The following is a 17,980-nucleotide window of genomic DNA, read 5'->3' on the forward strand; positions in this document are numbered from 1 at the left end:
GTCCTGCTGCTGGGTTGTTGCCCTCCTACGGCCTCCTCCACGTCTCCTGATGTACTGACCTGTCTCCTGGTAGCGCCTCCATGCTCTGGACACTACGCTGACAGACACAGCAAACCTTCTTGCCACAGCTCGCATTGATGTGCCATCCTGGATGAGCTGCACTACCTGAGCCACTTGTGTGGGTTGTAGACTCCGTCTCATGCTACCACTAGAGTGAAAGCACCGCCAGCATTCAAAAGTGACCAAAACATCAGCCAGGAAGCATAGGAACTGAGAAGTGGTCTGTGGTCCCCACCTGCAGAACCACTCCTTTATTGGGGGTGTCTTGCTAATTGCCTATAATTTCCACCTGTTGTCTATTCCATTTGCACAACAGCATGTGAAATGTGTCAATCAGTGATGCTTCCTAAGTGGACAGTTTGATTTCACAGAAGTGTGATTGACTTGGAGTTACATTGTGTTGTTTAAGTGTTCCCTTTATTTTTTTTGAGCAGTGTATTTCCCATAACCAACAATATTGTTTTCAGCTGCTTGATACCGGTGTTCAAAACCGAAAGTAAAAGACGCAAAAACGAAGCATAGAAATAGTGCACATGCTTTCAATGCGAATGACTCATTTCTATGTGAATTTGGTCAGGTCACCCCAAAAATGTGTCAAGCTGCATGTGTTTTGCCAGAGGTTGCAAGGGAGTAATGTTGTGTAACTGGGTTGGAGCAGGCACAGCAGTGTTTAGACAAAGGCCCTAGGCGCTCCCAATCTGTCAGCTAGCCTCTCACTGCTTCTGTCCTCTTATACTGCATTTAAACTCTCTCTCTCTCTCGCCCTCACGCACACACAGAGACCCCTCACACACTCTGCTTAGATTAACAGAACTTGGATGGCTGGAAGGATGCTTTGCAAATTTCACTGAGACATACATTATGAATTATAGTAAGACAAGTCCTACTATATTGATCTGTCTCCTAGACTGGTTCCAGCCCCTGAGGCAGCACAGAGGCCCCTGACTAAGGCAGCAGCAGTATGAGTGTGGGTGAGGGCCAGTTCTACAGTGTGCAGGTGGGAGACTCCACCTTCACTGTTCTGAAGCGCTACCAGGAGCTCAGGGCCATCGGCTCTGGGGCACAGGGCATTGTCTGGTAAGACAACCATTATGTAGACGAGCAATATGCCCTCTAATAGGCTAAGTGAAAGTTACACTTAATTGTTTATACCAGTCAAATCCTCTATCTCCACAAGTGCATTCCATTTGGGATTGGGCCGTAGGTTGTGTAGTCCTAGAACTAGGTTTACTGTTTACTATTCTCTATTCTACAAGAATGAAAGGTTCCATGAGTATGTCTCTTAGCCTTGCTCTCATGAGTCATGGCGCACACATTTCTCTCCATCCTCCCTTTACCCCCACCCCTCATTCTTCCTTTTTCACCCTTCTGTTTCTCCCACCCACCCCACCCCACCCTCTCCAGCTCTGCTCTAGACTCAGTGTTAGGTTTTCCCGTGGCAGTAAAGAAGCTGTGTCGGCCATTCCAGAACCAGACTCATGCCAAGCGGGCCTACAGGGAACTGGTGCTACTCAAATGTGTCAACCACAAAAACGTATGGCACCCGATTTAACAAGCTACTGTTTGAATGCCCTCTTCCCAGTCTATTGAGCTGATTGTCTATTTTAAGCTGACACATGTCGTATGATGCAAAAATAATTACCTAATAGATACAATAAAGTAATCATCAGTAATAACTTGATATTACGTTTCATTACCTGTTTTATAACATATATTCTATTAATCTATTCAGATGATGAGCGGTGTTTGTCTGTCCTCAGATTATCAGGTTGATCAATGTGTTCACGCCTCAGAAATCACTGGAGGAGTTTCAGGACCTGTAAGTCTTCTTGTACCTGTGATCTTTCTTTTATTGTTGAGTAGTTCTGCGCTACATTCCGATGCGTGACGTAATTCTACGTGTACTATACGAGTGTGGACATTGAAACAGAGCCCTAGTCTTCAACTCAAATCCAGTTTGATACAGTAATACCCATAGGTTTGCTGATAGACGTTCTCTCCAGTCTTCTACTATTCAATCTCTGCTTGTTCTTATGTCTTCTCCTTCCCTCTCCTCTCCCGGTCTCTGTGCCAGCTACCTAGTGATGGAGCTAATGGATGCCAGTCTGTGCCAGGTGATCCACATGGACCTGGACCATGAGAGGATGTCCTACCTGCTCTACCAGATCCTCTGTGGCATCAGACACCTGCACTCCGCTGGTATCATCCACAGGGTGAGGAGCACACACACACCTGCGGACGCTCACACACACCTGCGCACGCTCACACACTTGCATGAATGCAGCACGCGTGCACGCACACACCAGCATACACACTGAATAAATAGTGCCTGCAGATAGTATTCAGAGCCCTTGACTTTTTCCACATTTTGTTACTTTACAGCCTATTTCTAAAATTGATTAAATATTATTTTTCTCAGCAAACTAAACACAATACCCCATAATGACAAAGCGAAAACGGGTTTTTAGAAATGTTTGCTAATTTATAACAAATGGGAAAAACGAAATACCTTACATTTTCAGACCCTTTGCTATGAGACTCAAAATTGAGCTCTGGTGCATCCTGTTTCCATTGAACATCCTTGAGATGTTTCTGCAACTTGATTGGAGTCCACTCGTGGTAAATTCAATTGATTGGACATGCTTTCCACCTGGCTACCCCTACCTCTGTCAACTGCCCGGCACCCTCCACAGCAACCCGCCAAAGCACCCACCATTTCTCCGGGCTAGACAATCTGGACCCTCTCTTTCTAAAATGATCTGCCAAAATTGTTGCAACCCCTATTACTAGCCTGTTCAACCTCTCTTTCGTATCGTCTGAGATTCCCAAAGATTGGAAAGCTGCCGCGGTCATCCCCCTCTTCAAAGGAGATGACACTCTAGACCCAAACTGCTACAGACCTCTATCCTACCCTGTCTTTGATATCTGTCCTTCTAAGGTCTTCGAAAGCCAAGTTAACAAACAGGTTACCAACCGTTTCAAATCCCACCGTACCTTCTCCGCTATGCAATCTGGTTTCAGAGCTGGTCATGGGTGCACCTCAGCCACGCTCAAGGTCCTAAACGACGACATAACCGCCATCGATAAGAGACATTACTGTGCAGCCGTCTTCATCGACCTGGCCAAGGCTTTTGACTCTGTCAATCACCACATTCTTATCGGCAGACTCGACAGCCTTGGTTTCTCAAATGATTGCCTCGCTTGGTTTACCAACTACTTCTCTGATAGAGTTCAGTGTGTCAAATCGGAGGGCCAATTGTCTGGATTCTCTGATCCACCTCTACGCAGACGACACCATTCTGTATACTTCTGGCCCCTCTTTGGACACTGTGTTAACTAACCTCCAGACGAGCTTCAATGCCATACAACTCTCCTTCCATGGCCTCCAACTGCTCTTAAACGCAGGTAAAACTAAATGCATGCTATTCAATCGATCACTGCCCACACCTGCTCGCCCGTCCAGCATCACTACTCTGGATGGCTCTGACTTGGAATACGTGTACAACGACAAATACCTGGGTGTCTGGTTAGACTGTGAACTCTCCTTCCAGGCTCACATCAAACACCTCCAATCCAAAATTAAATCTAGAATCGGCTTCCTATATCGCAACAAAGTATCCTTCACTCATGTTGCCGAACATACCCTCGTAAAACTGACCATCCTACCGATCCTCGACTTCGGTGATGTCATCTATAAAATAGCCTTCAACACTCTACTCAACAAACTGGATGCAGTCTTATCACAGTGCCATCCGTTTTGTCACCAACGCCCCATACACTACCCACCATTGCGACCTGTACGCTCTCGTTTGTTGGCCCTCGCTTCATACACGTCGCCAGACCCACTGGCTACAGGTTATCTACAAGTCTCTGCTAGGTAAAGCCCCGCCTTATCTCAGCTCACTGGTCACCATAGCAGCACCCACTTGTAGCATGCGCTCCAGCAGGTATATCTCTCTGGTCACCCCCAAAGCCAATTCCTCCTTTGGCTGCCTTTCCTTCCAGTTCTCTGCTGCCAGTGACTGGAACGAACTGCAAAAATCTCTGAAGCTGGAGACTCATATCTCCCTCACTAACTTTAAACACCAGCTGTCAGAGCAGATCACTGCACCTGTACATAGCCCATCTGTAAACAGCCCATCTACCTACCTCATCCCCATACTGTATTTATTTATTTACCTTGCTCCTTAGCACCCCAGTATCTCAACTTGCACATTCATCTTCTGCACATCTACCATTCCAGTGTATAATTGCTATATTGTAATTACTTCGCCACCATGGCCTATTTATTGCCTTAACTTACCTCATTTGCACTCACTGTATATAGACTTTTTGTTTTCTTTTGTTCTACTGTATTATTGACTGTTTTGTTAATTCCATGTGTAACTCTGTGTTGTGTGTCGAATTGCTACGCTTTATCTTGGAAAGGTCGCCGTTGCAAATGAGAACTTGTTCTCAACTAGCCTACCTGGTGAAATTAAAAAAAGATCAATTTTTTTGGAAAGGCACACACCTGTCTATATAAGGTTCCACCGTTGACAGTGCATGTCAGAGCAAAAACCAAGCCATGAGGTCGAAGGAGGTACAGATCTGGGGAAGGGTACCAAAACATTTCTGCAGCATTGAAGGTCCCCAAAAGCACAGAATCCTCCATTCTTGAATGGAAGAAATTTGGAACCACCAAGACTCTTCCTAGAGCGGGCCACCCGGTCAAACTGAGCAATTGGGGGAGGAGGTCCTTGGTTAGGGAGGTAACCAAGAACCTGATGGTCACTCTGACAGAGCTCTAGAGTTCCTCTGTGGAGATGGAAGAACCTTCCAGAAGAACAACCATCTCTGCAGCACTCCAACAATCAGGCCTTTATGTTAGTAGCCAGACGGAAGCCACTCCTCAGTAAAAGGCACATGACAGCCTGCTTGGAGTTTGCCAAAAGGCACCTAAAGGATTCTCAGACCATGAGAAACAAGATTATCTGGTCTGATGAAACCAAGATTGAACTCTTTGGCCTGAATGCCAAGCGTCATGTCTGGAGGAAACCTGGCACCATCCCTACGGTGAAGCATGGTGGTGGCAGCATTGTGCTGTGGGAATGTTTTTTTAGCGGCAGGGACTGGGAGACTAGTCAGGATTGAAGAAAAGGTGTACGGAGCAAAGTACAGAGATCCTTGATGAAAACCTGCTCAGGAACTCCGACTGGGGCGAGGGTTCACCTTCCAACAGGACAACGACCCTAAGCACACAGCCAAGACCACGCAGGAGTGCCTTCGGGACAAGTCTCTGAATGTCCTTGTGGCCCAGCCATAGCCTGGACTTGAACCCAATCAAACATCTCTGGAGAAACCTGAAAATAGCTGTGCAGTGACGTTCCCAATCCAACGTGACAGAGCTTGAGAGGATCTGCAGAGAAGAATGATGAGAACCCCAAATACAGGTGTGCCAAGCTTGTAGCGTCATACCCAGGAAGACTTGAGGGTGTAATCGCTGCCAATGGTGCTTCACCAAAGTACTGAATAAAGGTTCTGAATACTTAAGTAAATGTGGTATTTTATTTTGAATACATTTGCAAAAAATGTCAAACTTGTTTTTACTTTGTCATTATGGGGTATTGTGTGTAGATTGAGGGGGGGATTGAATCAATTTTAGAATAAGGCTGTAACGTAACAATGTGGAATAAGTCAAGGGGTCTGAATGCCAGTGTCGCATTCCACTACACTCGCATTAACATCTGCTAACCATGTGTATATGACCAATAAAATTTGATTTGATACTTTCCGAATGCGCCGTATGCTCTATCCCTCTCTCCCTATAGGATCTGAAGCCCAGTAACATAGTTGTCAAGTCAGACTGTACTCTGAAGATCCTGGACTTTGGATTGGCCAGAACGGCCTGCACCAACTTCATGATGACCCCTTATGTGGTGACTAGGTACTACAGGGCTCCAGAAGTCATCCTGGGCATGAAGTACAAGGAGAATGGTAAGTGGGAACAAGGCTATGGCTGTGTGTCAAACCACACCCTATTTCCCCTGTAGTGCACTACCCTTGACCCTCTGGCTTTGGTTAAAAGTATTGAACTTGGGAAATGGTGTCATTTAGGACACAGCCTAATGTACAATATGTTTTTGTATCTGCATGCTACAAATCTGACTAACCCACTAACAAGTCCTGGGTCCTGTGTGTATTGTGTACCACTGAACAGAGTTGTCCCATTCCTAAAGGTGCTGATGTGTTATTGATTGGAATTCCTCATAGTGCTGTCAATAGCCACACAGACCAATACCTCACAAGGCTTCTTCTCTCTAAGCTGAGACCTTGAAACTGAGATCCCTTTCTCTAAACAAGGTTCTGGTCATACTGCCAAATTGCAGATGCTGATAGTGAGGATTCATTCAATCAGTCACTTGCATGAACACAGAAATTGGTTTATAGAAAAACAGAACACACAGAAATTGGTTATTAGAGAAGAACAAACATAAAAATGCCCATCACATTCATCTTATCACAATCATTACATTTTAATGTAAGCATTTTGTTTTTTGTTCTATATCATATTTCTTTTCAAGTACGGGAAATCAACACACACAACCAGACACTACAAACCCTTCGTTCTGTGTTATACAATCTAATTAGTATGGTAATACTATCATCGTAATAAAGGTTATACTTCTATTAATGGCAATTCATTTATCAAACATACACAGCATGTTAAATAACACAATTTAGACAAACTAGGAAGAAAAAAAACTTGCTGCAGCCCATTTTGGCAATTTGGCATCCCCAACTTCCAAACAAGTTGCAGGCGTCCCCTCTGGTTGTGGGGAATTATTCTTAGCAACAGTGGCAATGTATTCGGTGAGATCAGTTATTAGGAGAGTGATCTGGGACAAAAGTACAAAATTCATCGCCAATATACACACGCACTATACATGGATTTAGTACTGTAGTGGTGGAGTAGGGGCCTGAGGGTACACTGTGTTGTGAATATACACATTTTAAAAACATTACAATACAAACTGCCTTAATTTCACTGGACCCCAGGAGGAATAACAGCAGCTAATGGGGATCCATAATAAATACAAATGATTGCACAAGTGCCCCCTTGAACTGCCAAGAGATAGTCAAGAGCCTCACTGTTTGCGGAGCCAATTTACGCAATTCTTTAGACATTGCCAATTTTCTCTACGTCTCTAGAGATCTCCCAAATTTGGTCTAGGGCACATGCATATTAACTTTCACAGGGAAGAGAGAGGACACATGTTATAACAGTTTTCACACCAACCTTGATAAGAATGAGATTGCAGCTTGGGCTAACCTTGCCCCAATCTAGTGGCTCTCCTCACATTTTAGGTGTATAGCTCTGTCTATAGAAGCCTCGCCTTTCCAAACCATAATTAGAACTATTGATAAATTGTCCAACCCAAATTTAGAATGGTAGTCCTTAGAACCAACTTGACGCACGATCACTTTAATTTAAGACCCTCAACTTAGCACACACCGATACTGGCAGAATGTACATTGACATACAGTATATTCATCTTATATTTCCAGTATTAACTATTCTCATCCCTTGTGGCAATGACAGATTTGGTATCTCAATTCATTCTTAGTCAAAATAACTATACATTTCTCAGTGTGCAGACTGCCACAATCAACCTGATACTTCAAATAAACAATTTTGGATAAGCCTAAATGAATTACGGGCACAGTGTGCTAAATTGAGGGTCTTAAATTAGTGATCGTGCGTCAAGTTGGTTCTAAGGACTACCATTCTAAAAGGCAGTTGATGGCTTCGACTGGATGCTGTGTACATGCTGGCTCGGACTCCGGTCTCACGGTAGAAGTGGTGAAGGACCATACTGAACGCCATTGCTTCAGCTGGTTGGGGATGGGATGGGATGGGGGGGTTCACACTATTCTTGGTCAAATTATCCCTTCCATGCATGTAGTCACTTTTGGCATAGAGGAGAGACCAGAACAACAGTTTTTAGTTTAGGGCATTTCTGATTCAGGAAATCCAGACGAATTATTTATTGTATGACAAACTGTTACTGCTACCAATATTCTTAATACAGATTTCTAAAACAAATGTCAGAGAATAACAACACAGTTGAAACCATTTTTTTATATATATATCAGCAAAAAAAGGAACAAACCTGTCTTTCAGAGATAATTTGTAAAAATCCAAATAACTTTACAGATCTTCATTGTAAAGGGTTTAAACACTGTTTCCCATGCTTGTTCAATGAACCATAAACAATTAATGAACATGCACATGTGGAACGGTCGTTAAGACACTAACCGCTTACAGACGGTAGGGAATTAAGGTCACAGTTATGAAAACTTAGGACACTAAAGAGACCTTTCTACTGACTCTGAATAACACCAAAAGAAAGATGCCCAGGGTCCCTGCTCATCTGTGTGAATGTGCCTTAGGCATGCTGCAAGAAGGCATTGAGGACTGCAGATGTGGCCATGGCAATAAATTGCAATGGCCGTACTGAGACGCCTAAGACAGTGCTACAGGACGGACAGCTGATCGTCCTCGCAGTGGCAGAGCACGTGTAACAACACCAGCACAGGATCGGTACATCTGAACATCACACCTGCGGGACAGGTACAGGATGGCAACAACTGCCCGAGTTACACCAGGAATGCACAATCCCTCCGTCAGTGCTCAGACTGTCCGCAATAGGCTGAGAGAGGCTGGACTGAGGGCTTGTAGGCCTGTTGTAAGGCAGGTCCTCACCAGACATCACCGGCAACAACGTCGTCTACGGGCACAAACCCACCGTCGCTGGACAGGACTGACTAGTTGCGGTTTTGTCTCACCACGGGTTATGGTCGGATTCGCATTTATCGTCGACGGAATGAGCGTTACACCAAGGCCTGTACTCTGAAGCGGGATCGATTTGGAGGTGGAGGGTCCGTCATGGTCTGGGGCAGTGTGTCACAGCATCATCGGACTGAGCTTGTTGTCATTGCCTGCAATCTCAATGCTGTGCGTTACAGGGAAGACCTCCCTCATGTGTTACCCTTCCTGCAGGCTCATCCCGACCCTCCAGCATGACAATGCTACCATGCACAGAACGAGCAGTATGGCTGATTTCCTGCAAGAGAGGAATGTCAGTGTTCTGCCATGGCCAGCGAAGAGCCTGGATCTCAATCCCATTGAGCAAGGCTGGGACCTGTTGGATCGGAGGGTGAGGGCTTGGTGGAAGAGTGGTGTAACATCTCACAGCAAGAACTGGCAAATCTGGTGCAGTCCATGAGGAGGAGATGCACTTAATACAGCTGGTGGCTACACCAGATACTTACTTTTTGGCCCTCCCTTTGTTCAGGGACACATTATTCCATTTCTGTTAGTCACATGTCTGTGGAACTTGTTCAGTTTGTCTCAGTTCTTGAATGTTATGTTCATACAAATATTTACACATGTTAAGTTTGCTGAAAATAAACGCAGTTGACAGTGAGGATGTTTCTCTTTGTTGGTGAGTTTATTTTAGAGAGAGAGATTTTTCAAATTGGCTTATACTCCCCTATCATCTTGGTGAACTCACTGTAGAGTTACAGGTCAGGGAGTTAGAGGGCTAATCCTAAAGGAGAAATCCCAACCATTCAACAGACCCAATCTGGTGATATGTGTTATTGAAACAAGACAAGAACGAGAAGACCACAGCAATACACATCACTTGATGTGTGGAAAATCCAAATGGATTGAGGTGAACTGTCAACCATTTCCAACATCTTTTTTCCCTTTTTACAGGCAGGCATGTGAAGAAAATCAATTTGCCTATTTACTCTTGTGCATCTTCAACAACTCTCTTTTTACTTACTTTGCACCATATATATCTTCCGTACATATTTAATAACACCACGTATTCAAAAACACCATGTTATTTGTAGTGGCTGCAGACCACGTAGACTTTTCTTATAAATGCCTATAGATGGCTGTTAGCGGGGCTTTCCATGGTACCGTTATGCCCTCGCGCTAGTCTTCTCATAAAACTAGTGAATAGCCTTCTCTCTATAAGACTATGGGTACCTTTTTTTTTTTTTTTATGCGTTATTCACCGTGATTTTATGTTTCATATTTTTATTCAGATTCATTTAAATGGACTTACTGAAATCAGTTGCCGTCCCTCAATTGTTCGCGGATGTCTCCACCTGGGCAGCTCACAGTAAGGGTCTGGGCAGGTCTCATATTTTGGTCAGATGGGAATTTACCCTCAGGCTTCATAAAATGCGCCGGTGGTTTTTCTCGCAGACCTCCACTGGAAATTCTTACACAGGGACACTCTCTAAGTCAATCTTTAAATTAATCATTGTGTATTATCAGCGCACTGGAGAGGTTCCAACAAACTTAATGCACCAAGTACTCATGTCGATTAGGAGCTCTAACTGGGCAGTCCCGTTAGTTCCCTTATATACTAACAAGTTATATTTGCATGATTTTAGCTTATTCATAATTAATGTTTGCTTAATTCATGTGACAGACCAATACCTCACAAGGCTTCTTCTCTCTAAGCTGAGACCTTGAAACTGCAAAATCCCTTTCTCTAAACAAGGTTCTGGGCGTACTGCCAAATTGCAGATACTGAACGAATCCTCACTATCAATCAGTCACTTGCATGAACACAGAAATTGGTTTATAGAAAAGCATCAAACGGAACACAGAAATTGGTTATTAGAGAAGAACAAACATGAAAAATGTCCATCACAGTGGGTTGGTTTTAAAATGGAGTGCTGTTGGTCATGTTTGGTGTGTCCAAGGACCTTGAAGGGTTGGATGAATCTTTTTATTGATCATAGTTAGTGATTCTACTAAACTGTTGTGGTGGCTGATCAAGATTAGATAAGTGACTGATCATGTTTATATTGATGATGGTTGTTGAATGTTGACGGTTCTGTGCTGCTCTGCAGTTGACCTGTGGTCTGTTGGCTGCATCATGGCTGAGATGATTGCACACAAAATCCTCTTCCCTGGAAAAGACTGTATCCTTTGTGCGTGTGAGAGCGTGCGTGTTCGTTCCACTTATGACGCATCACTCTATGAGAATTTGTATGTAGCAGTGTTGCATAGTGAATGGTATTCCATTTATGTTTTTGTTTATCGATGTATAGTAGTCAAACCTACTTCCTGTGTAGGAAGTTAAGGCATATTTTTCCAGTGCATTAGAAGTTTCCTATTGACCTTATCAAAGGAAAATACCTCTAAGTCGTCATCAGGGCTGAAATACAGGAAAGGGGGAGGGGTTTAAGAACATTTGTTAAAGGCACACAGTCCAAAGCAATTACTATCCACGCCCTGACCACATCCTATTGTACCAGCTACACACACTCGTACACATCAGGGTTTGTGTTATCCAGAAATATCCGGCTTTTGGCCTTATTTTATTTAAAAAATGTTAGTAAGCACAATTGGCGGCAGGCTATTGTCTGGGAGAAAAAAATCCAATTGCAAAATAATGCTTTTTTGACTTTGCAGTGGTGGAAAGTACAGTAATTTTCAATTAGGGTATCTGTTTTTAAGTATACTTAAGTATCAAAAGTAAATGTAATTGCTAAAATATACTTAAGTATCAAAAGTATAAATAATTTTACATTCCTTATTAAGCAAACCAAACCGATTAATTTACGGATAGCCAGGGGCACACTCCGACATAATTTACAAATGAAGCATTTGTGTTTAGTGAGTCTGCCAGATAAGATGCAGTAGGGATGACCAGGGATGTTCTCTTGATGTGTGAATTGCACCATTTTCCTGTATTCATAATTTAATGAGTACTTTTGGGTGCCAGGGAAAATGTATGGAGTAAAAAGTTCATTACTGAAGAAAATAATGTAGTGAAGTAAAAGTTGTCAAAAATAGTAAAGTACAGTACTCCCCCCAAAAAATGACTTAAGTAGTACTTTAAACTATTTTTACTTAAGTACTTTACGCCACTGCCTATTTGTTGACGTAAATCCATTTGACCAGTCATGCTTATCGATCTATGGGTTAATTTGCATAATTTAGTGGAATTTAATTGGTACGTGTGTATTTTCGTTATAGATACAGTGCCTTTGAGCGGAAAATCTGTCGGACAGCGATTTTATTATTTCCAACAATTCTCAATGCAATCACGTGTTAAAAATAGTTTTGTGACCACGATTTAAAAATTGCTATTTTTATTCCTCAGCTGGTAATTGAAGCGCGCTTCCCATTCACTATTTAAATGCATTGGCAACGGAAGTCAGGCTTCATCAGCGCGTCACACACCACTTCGCAATGAGCTGGAATCAGTATGCATTTTGAAAATGTATAGCTACTTAATTGTTTAAAACCTGAACATTTTACTACATATTATGAGGCATGTTTTACATTGCTTCAAAGTAGCCTGGGCATATGCCATTGAAACCAGAAGCCCATTTATCTCATGTGCTATAGGTTTTAAATTTACTTCCATTGTCCAGGTAGCCAAATGCCTTGTGCACATTACTGCGCTAATTATGTTAAGAAATAATACTTTACATTTTAAGCTAAATGTTATGATCGGTTGCATCTATTCATTGCTTGTCAACATTATTTTTATATAGCCTAGGCCTAGTGGTTGTATGAATTTGGGATCTATCTTCCTACAACTGTCCCAGAGACTGACTGGGCTATTTATTTCTCGACAAGCTGGCCAATAGAACAGTAAACCTTTCTACTATGGGGAATAGTAGATTGACACAGGCTCATAGGTGACGCATCCATAAGGCTAGGGGAATCTAAGCTTTCCCTAAGTAACTTAAATTATATAGCCTAATTAGCCTACTCCTGTCTATACAGAAATAAAACATAGTTTGGGAAAACAAAATGGCTATTGCTGTAAAGAGAAGACAATGAACATCTGTCTTTTAGTAACCAAATTCTCAACCTAATTGAACAGTAGGCCTATAGCTTATCTTATTTGCACCAGCGGAGAGTGCGCACAGCGCGTGTTCACTCTTTCTCATTGTTCGGTCAGTGCCACTTAAGTTTGTTTTTGGACAATTTCCTCCTCCGGTTTAGATGGATGTCATATTCTATTTGCGTCTCCCCCTTCTCATAGGCCTTTTATATGGACAACGTTGTTTTATCCATTTCAGTGTCAGCAGAGTAGGCTACCTTGTAATTTGTTGTATTAAAAAAAGATTCTGCTTATGTCTCCAGTCCATATAAAGCATAGTAGAATTGCATGAAATGTGTTTTTCCCATGCAAAGAAAGAATAAACGTATCTGATGTAGCCCAGGACTCGACGATATACACGTTCTGTCTTTTTTTTGTACATTTTTTTTGCGAACTGTGACCGAGTTGTTATATTATTAGCCTAAATTATGATGGCCAATCTACTCATCCCATTATGCATAGTAGGCTATCTTACATAAGTCTGTAAATGCGATTATGTATTCAATGCTTTATTTTAAAGGTGCATTTTTCTGGTAAAAATGTGCTGAAACTCAAACGCCACCTATGCATAGGCTGGTGGTTTTGCTGTTCGTTACTCGTCTTGTTGGCTGAGGAAAAGTAAATGTGGACAGTTATTCTCACATCTTCAAAGTGTCCAGTAAGGACACACGTTATTTCATCCTCGACTTGCAAATCGGGAAACCGAAACGGCTGTGTGAGCTGATAAGCAGTGCTCCTAAGCATGTGAGAGGAGCCTGAAAGGCTGTGTTTGAAGTTAGTTAGTCTGTCATTCCCATCCTAATGAGTGCTCTCTGAATGGGAACAGCCTGGTGTATGTCCCTGATCCTGCATTTGAACCATTTCATAACTCTAAAGCATTATTCTGCCATTAACATATAATTTAACCTCTGCCATATGTCTTTCTATGATTTTGATGATTTGTGTTATAAAGACAACCAACCATGTTTGAACATTGTTTTCGATTTCTTCCTGTTCCCAGTGGACATCTGGTCAGTGGGGTGCATCATGGGAGAAATGGTGAAGGGCAACGTTATCTTCCAGGGCACCGACCGTATCCTTCATCCACCTCTCTCCCACTCTTTTTTTTTTTTACTTTCTATATCTCACTCCTCCTCATCCCTTTCCTCATCCCTCTCCTCATCCCTCTATCTCCACTCCTCTCTGACACTTGATTCTTCCATTGTCTCCATAAGTATTTATACTTTGGCTTGCTGTTTGGTTAGATCCACATGGATGATTGAGACCACATTGTGTTTTTCCTCAACCAGTGACCCTTGATCATGAAAGAAGAACTGGGATGACTCCGATTAGCATTTATACTGGCTGCCTGTTTCACCTTTTCTAATGGGATTGGGCTCTGTCTGTCCTGTCTGTCTTCTTCACACATTTTTTAGTTGATGTAGTACACACACCCATGTTCTCCTTAACTGTGGTGCCTGTCCAGACATAGACCAGTGGAACAAGGTGATTGAGGTGCTGGGTACTCCCTCCATGGAGTTTATGAACCGGCTGATGGAGACGGTGAGGAACTATGTGATGAACAAGCCTCAATACCCAGGGGTCAACTTCGCTGAACTATTTCCTGACTGGGCCTTCCCCTCTGATTCCGAACACGACAGACTCAAGAGTAAGATATCTCCCCACTGACCTTTGTTTTTATTTTTTACTTTTATTTTAGTTCTTGGTCCTGGAGGGCTCTAGTATCTCAGGCTTTTGCTCTAGCCCATCACTGAGACACCAGATTCAGCTGACCAAGGCCATAGTGATGAATGGATAAGCTGAAACCGGTGTGTTAGTGCTGGGCTGGAATAAAATATCACTCACATTGTAGAGCAGGAGTGAAGAACACTATCCAGCGACATGTGTGTTGCTGTATCAAATCGATCTAGTTGAAAGCTGGATCAGTATTCTTACCTAACACCTTGTGTGGGCTTAAGCGGTCACATAGAGACCACGGGGGTCTATCTTAATGAAATGATGTCAAGATAGTCTTGGTTGCTGTAGAAACAGTGCAGTGAATGTGCCATTCTCTCATTTCCATGACAGCGGGTCAAGCTCGGGACCTGCTGTCCAAAATGCTGGTGATCGATCCCGAGAGCCGCATCTCTGTGGAAGAGGCCCTGAATCACCCGTATATCCATGTGTGGTACGATCCAGGAGAGGCAGATGCGGTGAGTGGACTGTTCCACATTTTTGAGAGATGTATACAGTTGAAGTCGGAAATTTACATACACTTAGGTTGGACTCATTAACTTGTTTTTCAACCACTCCAGAAATTTCTTAACAAACAATAGTTTTGGCAAGTCGGTTAGGACATCTACTTTGTGCATGACGCAAGTAATTTTTCAAACAATTGTTTACAGACAGATTATTTCACTATCACAATTCCAGTGGGTCAGAAGTTTACATACACTAAGTTCACTGTGCCTTTAAACAGTTTGGAAAATTCCCGAAAACAATGTCATGGCTTTAGAAGCTTCTGATTAGCTTAATTGACATAATTTGAGTCAATTGGAGGTGTACCTGTGGATGTATTTCAAGGTCTACCTTCAAACTCAGTGCCTCTTTGCGTGACATCATGGGAAAATCAAAAGAAATCAGACAGAGAAAAAAAATGTAGACCTCCACAAGTCTGGTTCATCCTTGGGAGCAATTTCCAAACGCCTGAAGGTACCACGTTCATCTGTACAAACAATAGTACGCAAGTATAAACACCATGGGGCCACACAGGCGTAATACCGCTCAGGAAGGAGACGTGTTCTGTCTCCTAGAGATGAACGTACTGTGGTGCGAAAAGTGCAAATCAATCCCAGAACAACAGCAAAGGACCTTGTGAAGATGCTGGAGGAAACGGGTACAACGGTATCTATATCCACAGTAAAACGAGTCCTATATCGACAGAACCTGAAAGACCGCTCAGCAACGAAGAAGCCACAGCTCTAAAACCGCCATAAAGCCAGGCTACGGTTTGCAACTTCACATGGGGACGAAGATCGTCATTTTTGGAGAAATGTCCTCTGGTCTGATGAAACAAAAATAGAACTGTTTGGCCATAATGACCATCATTATGTTTGGAGTAAAAATGGGGAGGCTTGCAAGCCGAAGAACAACATCCCAACTGTGAAGCACGGGGGTGGCAGCATCATGTTGTGGGGGTGCTTTGCTGCAGGAGGGACTGGTGCACTTCACAAAATAGATGACATCATGAGGCAGGAAAATTATGTGGATATATTGAAGCAACATCTCAAGACAGTCAGGATGTTAAAGCTTTGTCGCAAATGGGTCTTCAAAATGGACAATGACCCCAAGCATACTTCCAAAGTTGTGGCAAAATGGCTTAAGGACAACAAGGTCAAGGTATTGGGGTGGCCATCACAATCCCTGACTTCAATCATATAGAAAATGTGTGGGCAGAACTGAAAGTGTGTGCGAGCAAGGAGGCCCACAAACCTGACTCAGTTACACCAGCTCTGTCAGGAGGAATGGGCCAAAATTCACCCAACTTATTGTGGGAAGCTTGTGGAAGGCTACCCGTAACGTTTGACCCAAGTTAAACAATTTAAAGGCAATGCTACCAAATTCTAATTGAGTATGTAAACGACTGGCCCACTGGGAATGTGATGAAAGAAAGAAATAATTTGCTGTACTATTATTTTGACATTTCATATTCTTAAAATAAAGTGGTGATCCTAACTGACCTAAGACAGGGAATTTTTACTAGGATTAAATGTCAGGAATTGTGAACTGAGTTTAAATGTATTTTGCTAAAGTGTGTATATATGGGGAATACATTTTGTTTGGTCTGATATGTGTGTCACTGTGTTGTCTATGTTGTATCTAATAGCCTCCCCCACAGATCTGTGACAAGCAGCTAGAGGAGAGGGAACACAGCATCGAACAGTGGAAAGGTAGGGAGTGGCTCCCTCTAGGGACAGAACTCTCACCTGTTCTGATACAGTACATTACCACACACACACACACAGTGTAGATGACTGTACATGGATGAAATGAATCACTCTTTCTCCTCAGAGCTCATTTATGAAGAATTGATAGACTGGGAGGAGAGGAACAAGAATGGAGTGATGAAAGAAGAGTCAGGTAACTCTTTACACAATACACAGATACAAGATCACATCTTAATGTACTATATAACAAGTCCTCTAGGTCTGTTGTGACTGTTTCTGTGACACAGTGGTGAATGTTAGTGGACCGGGCCCCAGGGTTGGGGTTAATTGCACAAATTCGATTGTAATTTAAGTTCAGTCTTTGAATTCAGAGAGAATTCAACTCCTCAATTTTAATGTTAAGTAAATTCCAAGAATGACATTCCCAATTCAATATTATCCCCAATAATTCCAATTTAGAATTCAAATCCCTCAGGCTTTCAGCCTGATCATGTCACTGTTCAGACAGCCTAGCTATAATGGAAATAAAAGTTTAAATGTTTTTAAACCAATCCTGCTGTCCATTTTTGATACTAAGTGCGCTGATTCCATCAACTGGGAAATGTACAAATATTCAATTCCAAGAAATAATTTTGAAATTCTAACAGTCTAATTCCAATTAAATTCCGCAACTTGAAGGTTGTTGAAATTCAAATTTCAATTCAACGTAACTTCTCCACTTCAAGAATTGAATTGAAATGTCTAATTAAAATGGAATTGACCCCAACCCTGGTGGACCCTGCCAGGTATTAGGGATGGGCATGGTTATTCGCATATTCTAATATCCAAATGAACATTAGTATTCAAAACAACACAAAATGGGCCTATTTTAACAATGAAAAATTGTTACACACAAGGATATACAATGCCACTTGAAAATCTTAATTAAATATAACCACAAAAATGTAGTGTTTATGTACATGCATTGAGCTACTGCTGCTTCAGATGGTTTTGAAAGTAAATTGTTTACTGTTGCCAACGGTAAATGTAGCCTACAGTTCTGAGGATGCATAAAATGATTTTGTTTGAATTTAAAGCAAATTT

The 17,980-nt window shown here is 42.4% G+C and overlaps 1 protein-coding gene across 4 annotated transcripts in view; it reads left to right on the top strand.

Annotated features, from left to right (window-relative positions):
* LOC106604910 (mitogen-activated protein kinase 9) overlaps positions 1-17,980 on the top strand; it is a 36,622-nt gene that overhangs the window by 15,078 nt on the left and 3,564 nt on the right. For 2 of the 4 annotated variants that reach the window (XM_014200031.2, XM_014200033.2), the window contains exons 2-11: positions 968-1,137; positions 1,465-1,594; positions 1,821-1,879; positions 2,135-2,273; positions 5,871-6,036; positions 13,972-14,043; positions 14,437-14,619; positions 15,039-15,163; positions 16,837-16,900; positions 17,022-17,090. In XM_014200031.2, the coding sequence (XP_014055506.1) occupies positions 1,022-1,137; positions 1,465-1,594; positions 1,821-1,879; positions 2,135-2,273; positions 5,871-6,036; positions 13,972-14,043; positions 14,437-14,619; positions 15,039-15,163; positions 16,837-16,900; positions 17,022-17,090 (1,123 nt within the window). In that variant the 5' untranslated portion in view covers positions 968-1,021. Of the gene's footprint in view, positions 1-967; positions 1,138-1,464; positions 1,595-1,820; positions 1,880-2,134; positions 2,274-5,870; positions 6,037-10,980; positions 11,053-13,971; positions 14,044-14,436; positions 14,620-15,038; positions 15,164-16,836; positions 16,901-17,021; positions 17,091-17,980 lie in introns of all 4 variants that reach the window. The other 2 variants (XM_014200034.2, XM_014200035.2) reach the window with 2 other exon arrangements.

This window comes from Salmo salar, chromosome ssa05 (genome assembly GCF_905237065.1).
Source record: "Salmo salar chromosome ssa05, Ssal_v3.1, whole genome shotgun sequence".
NCBI lineage: Eukaryota > Metazoa > Chordata > Actinopteri > Salmoniformes > Salmonidae > Salmo > Salmo salar.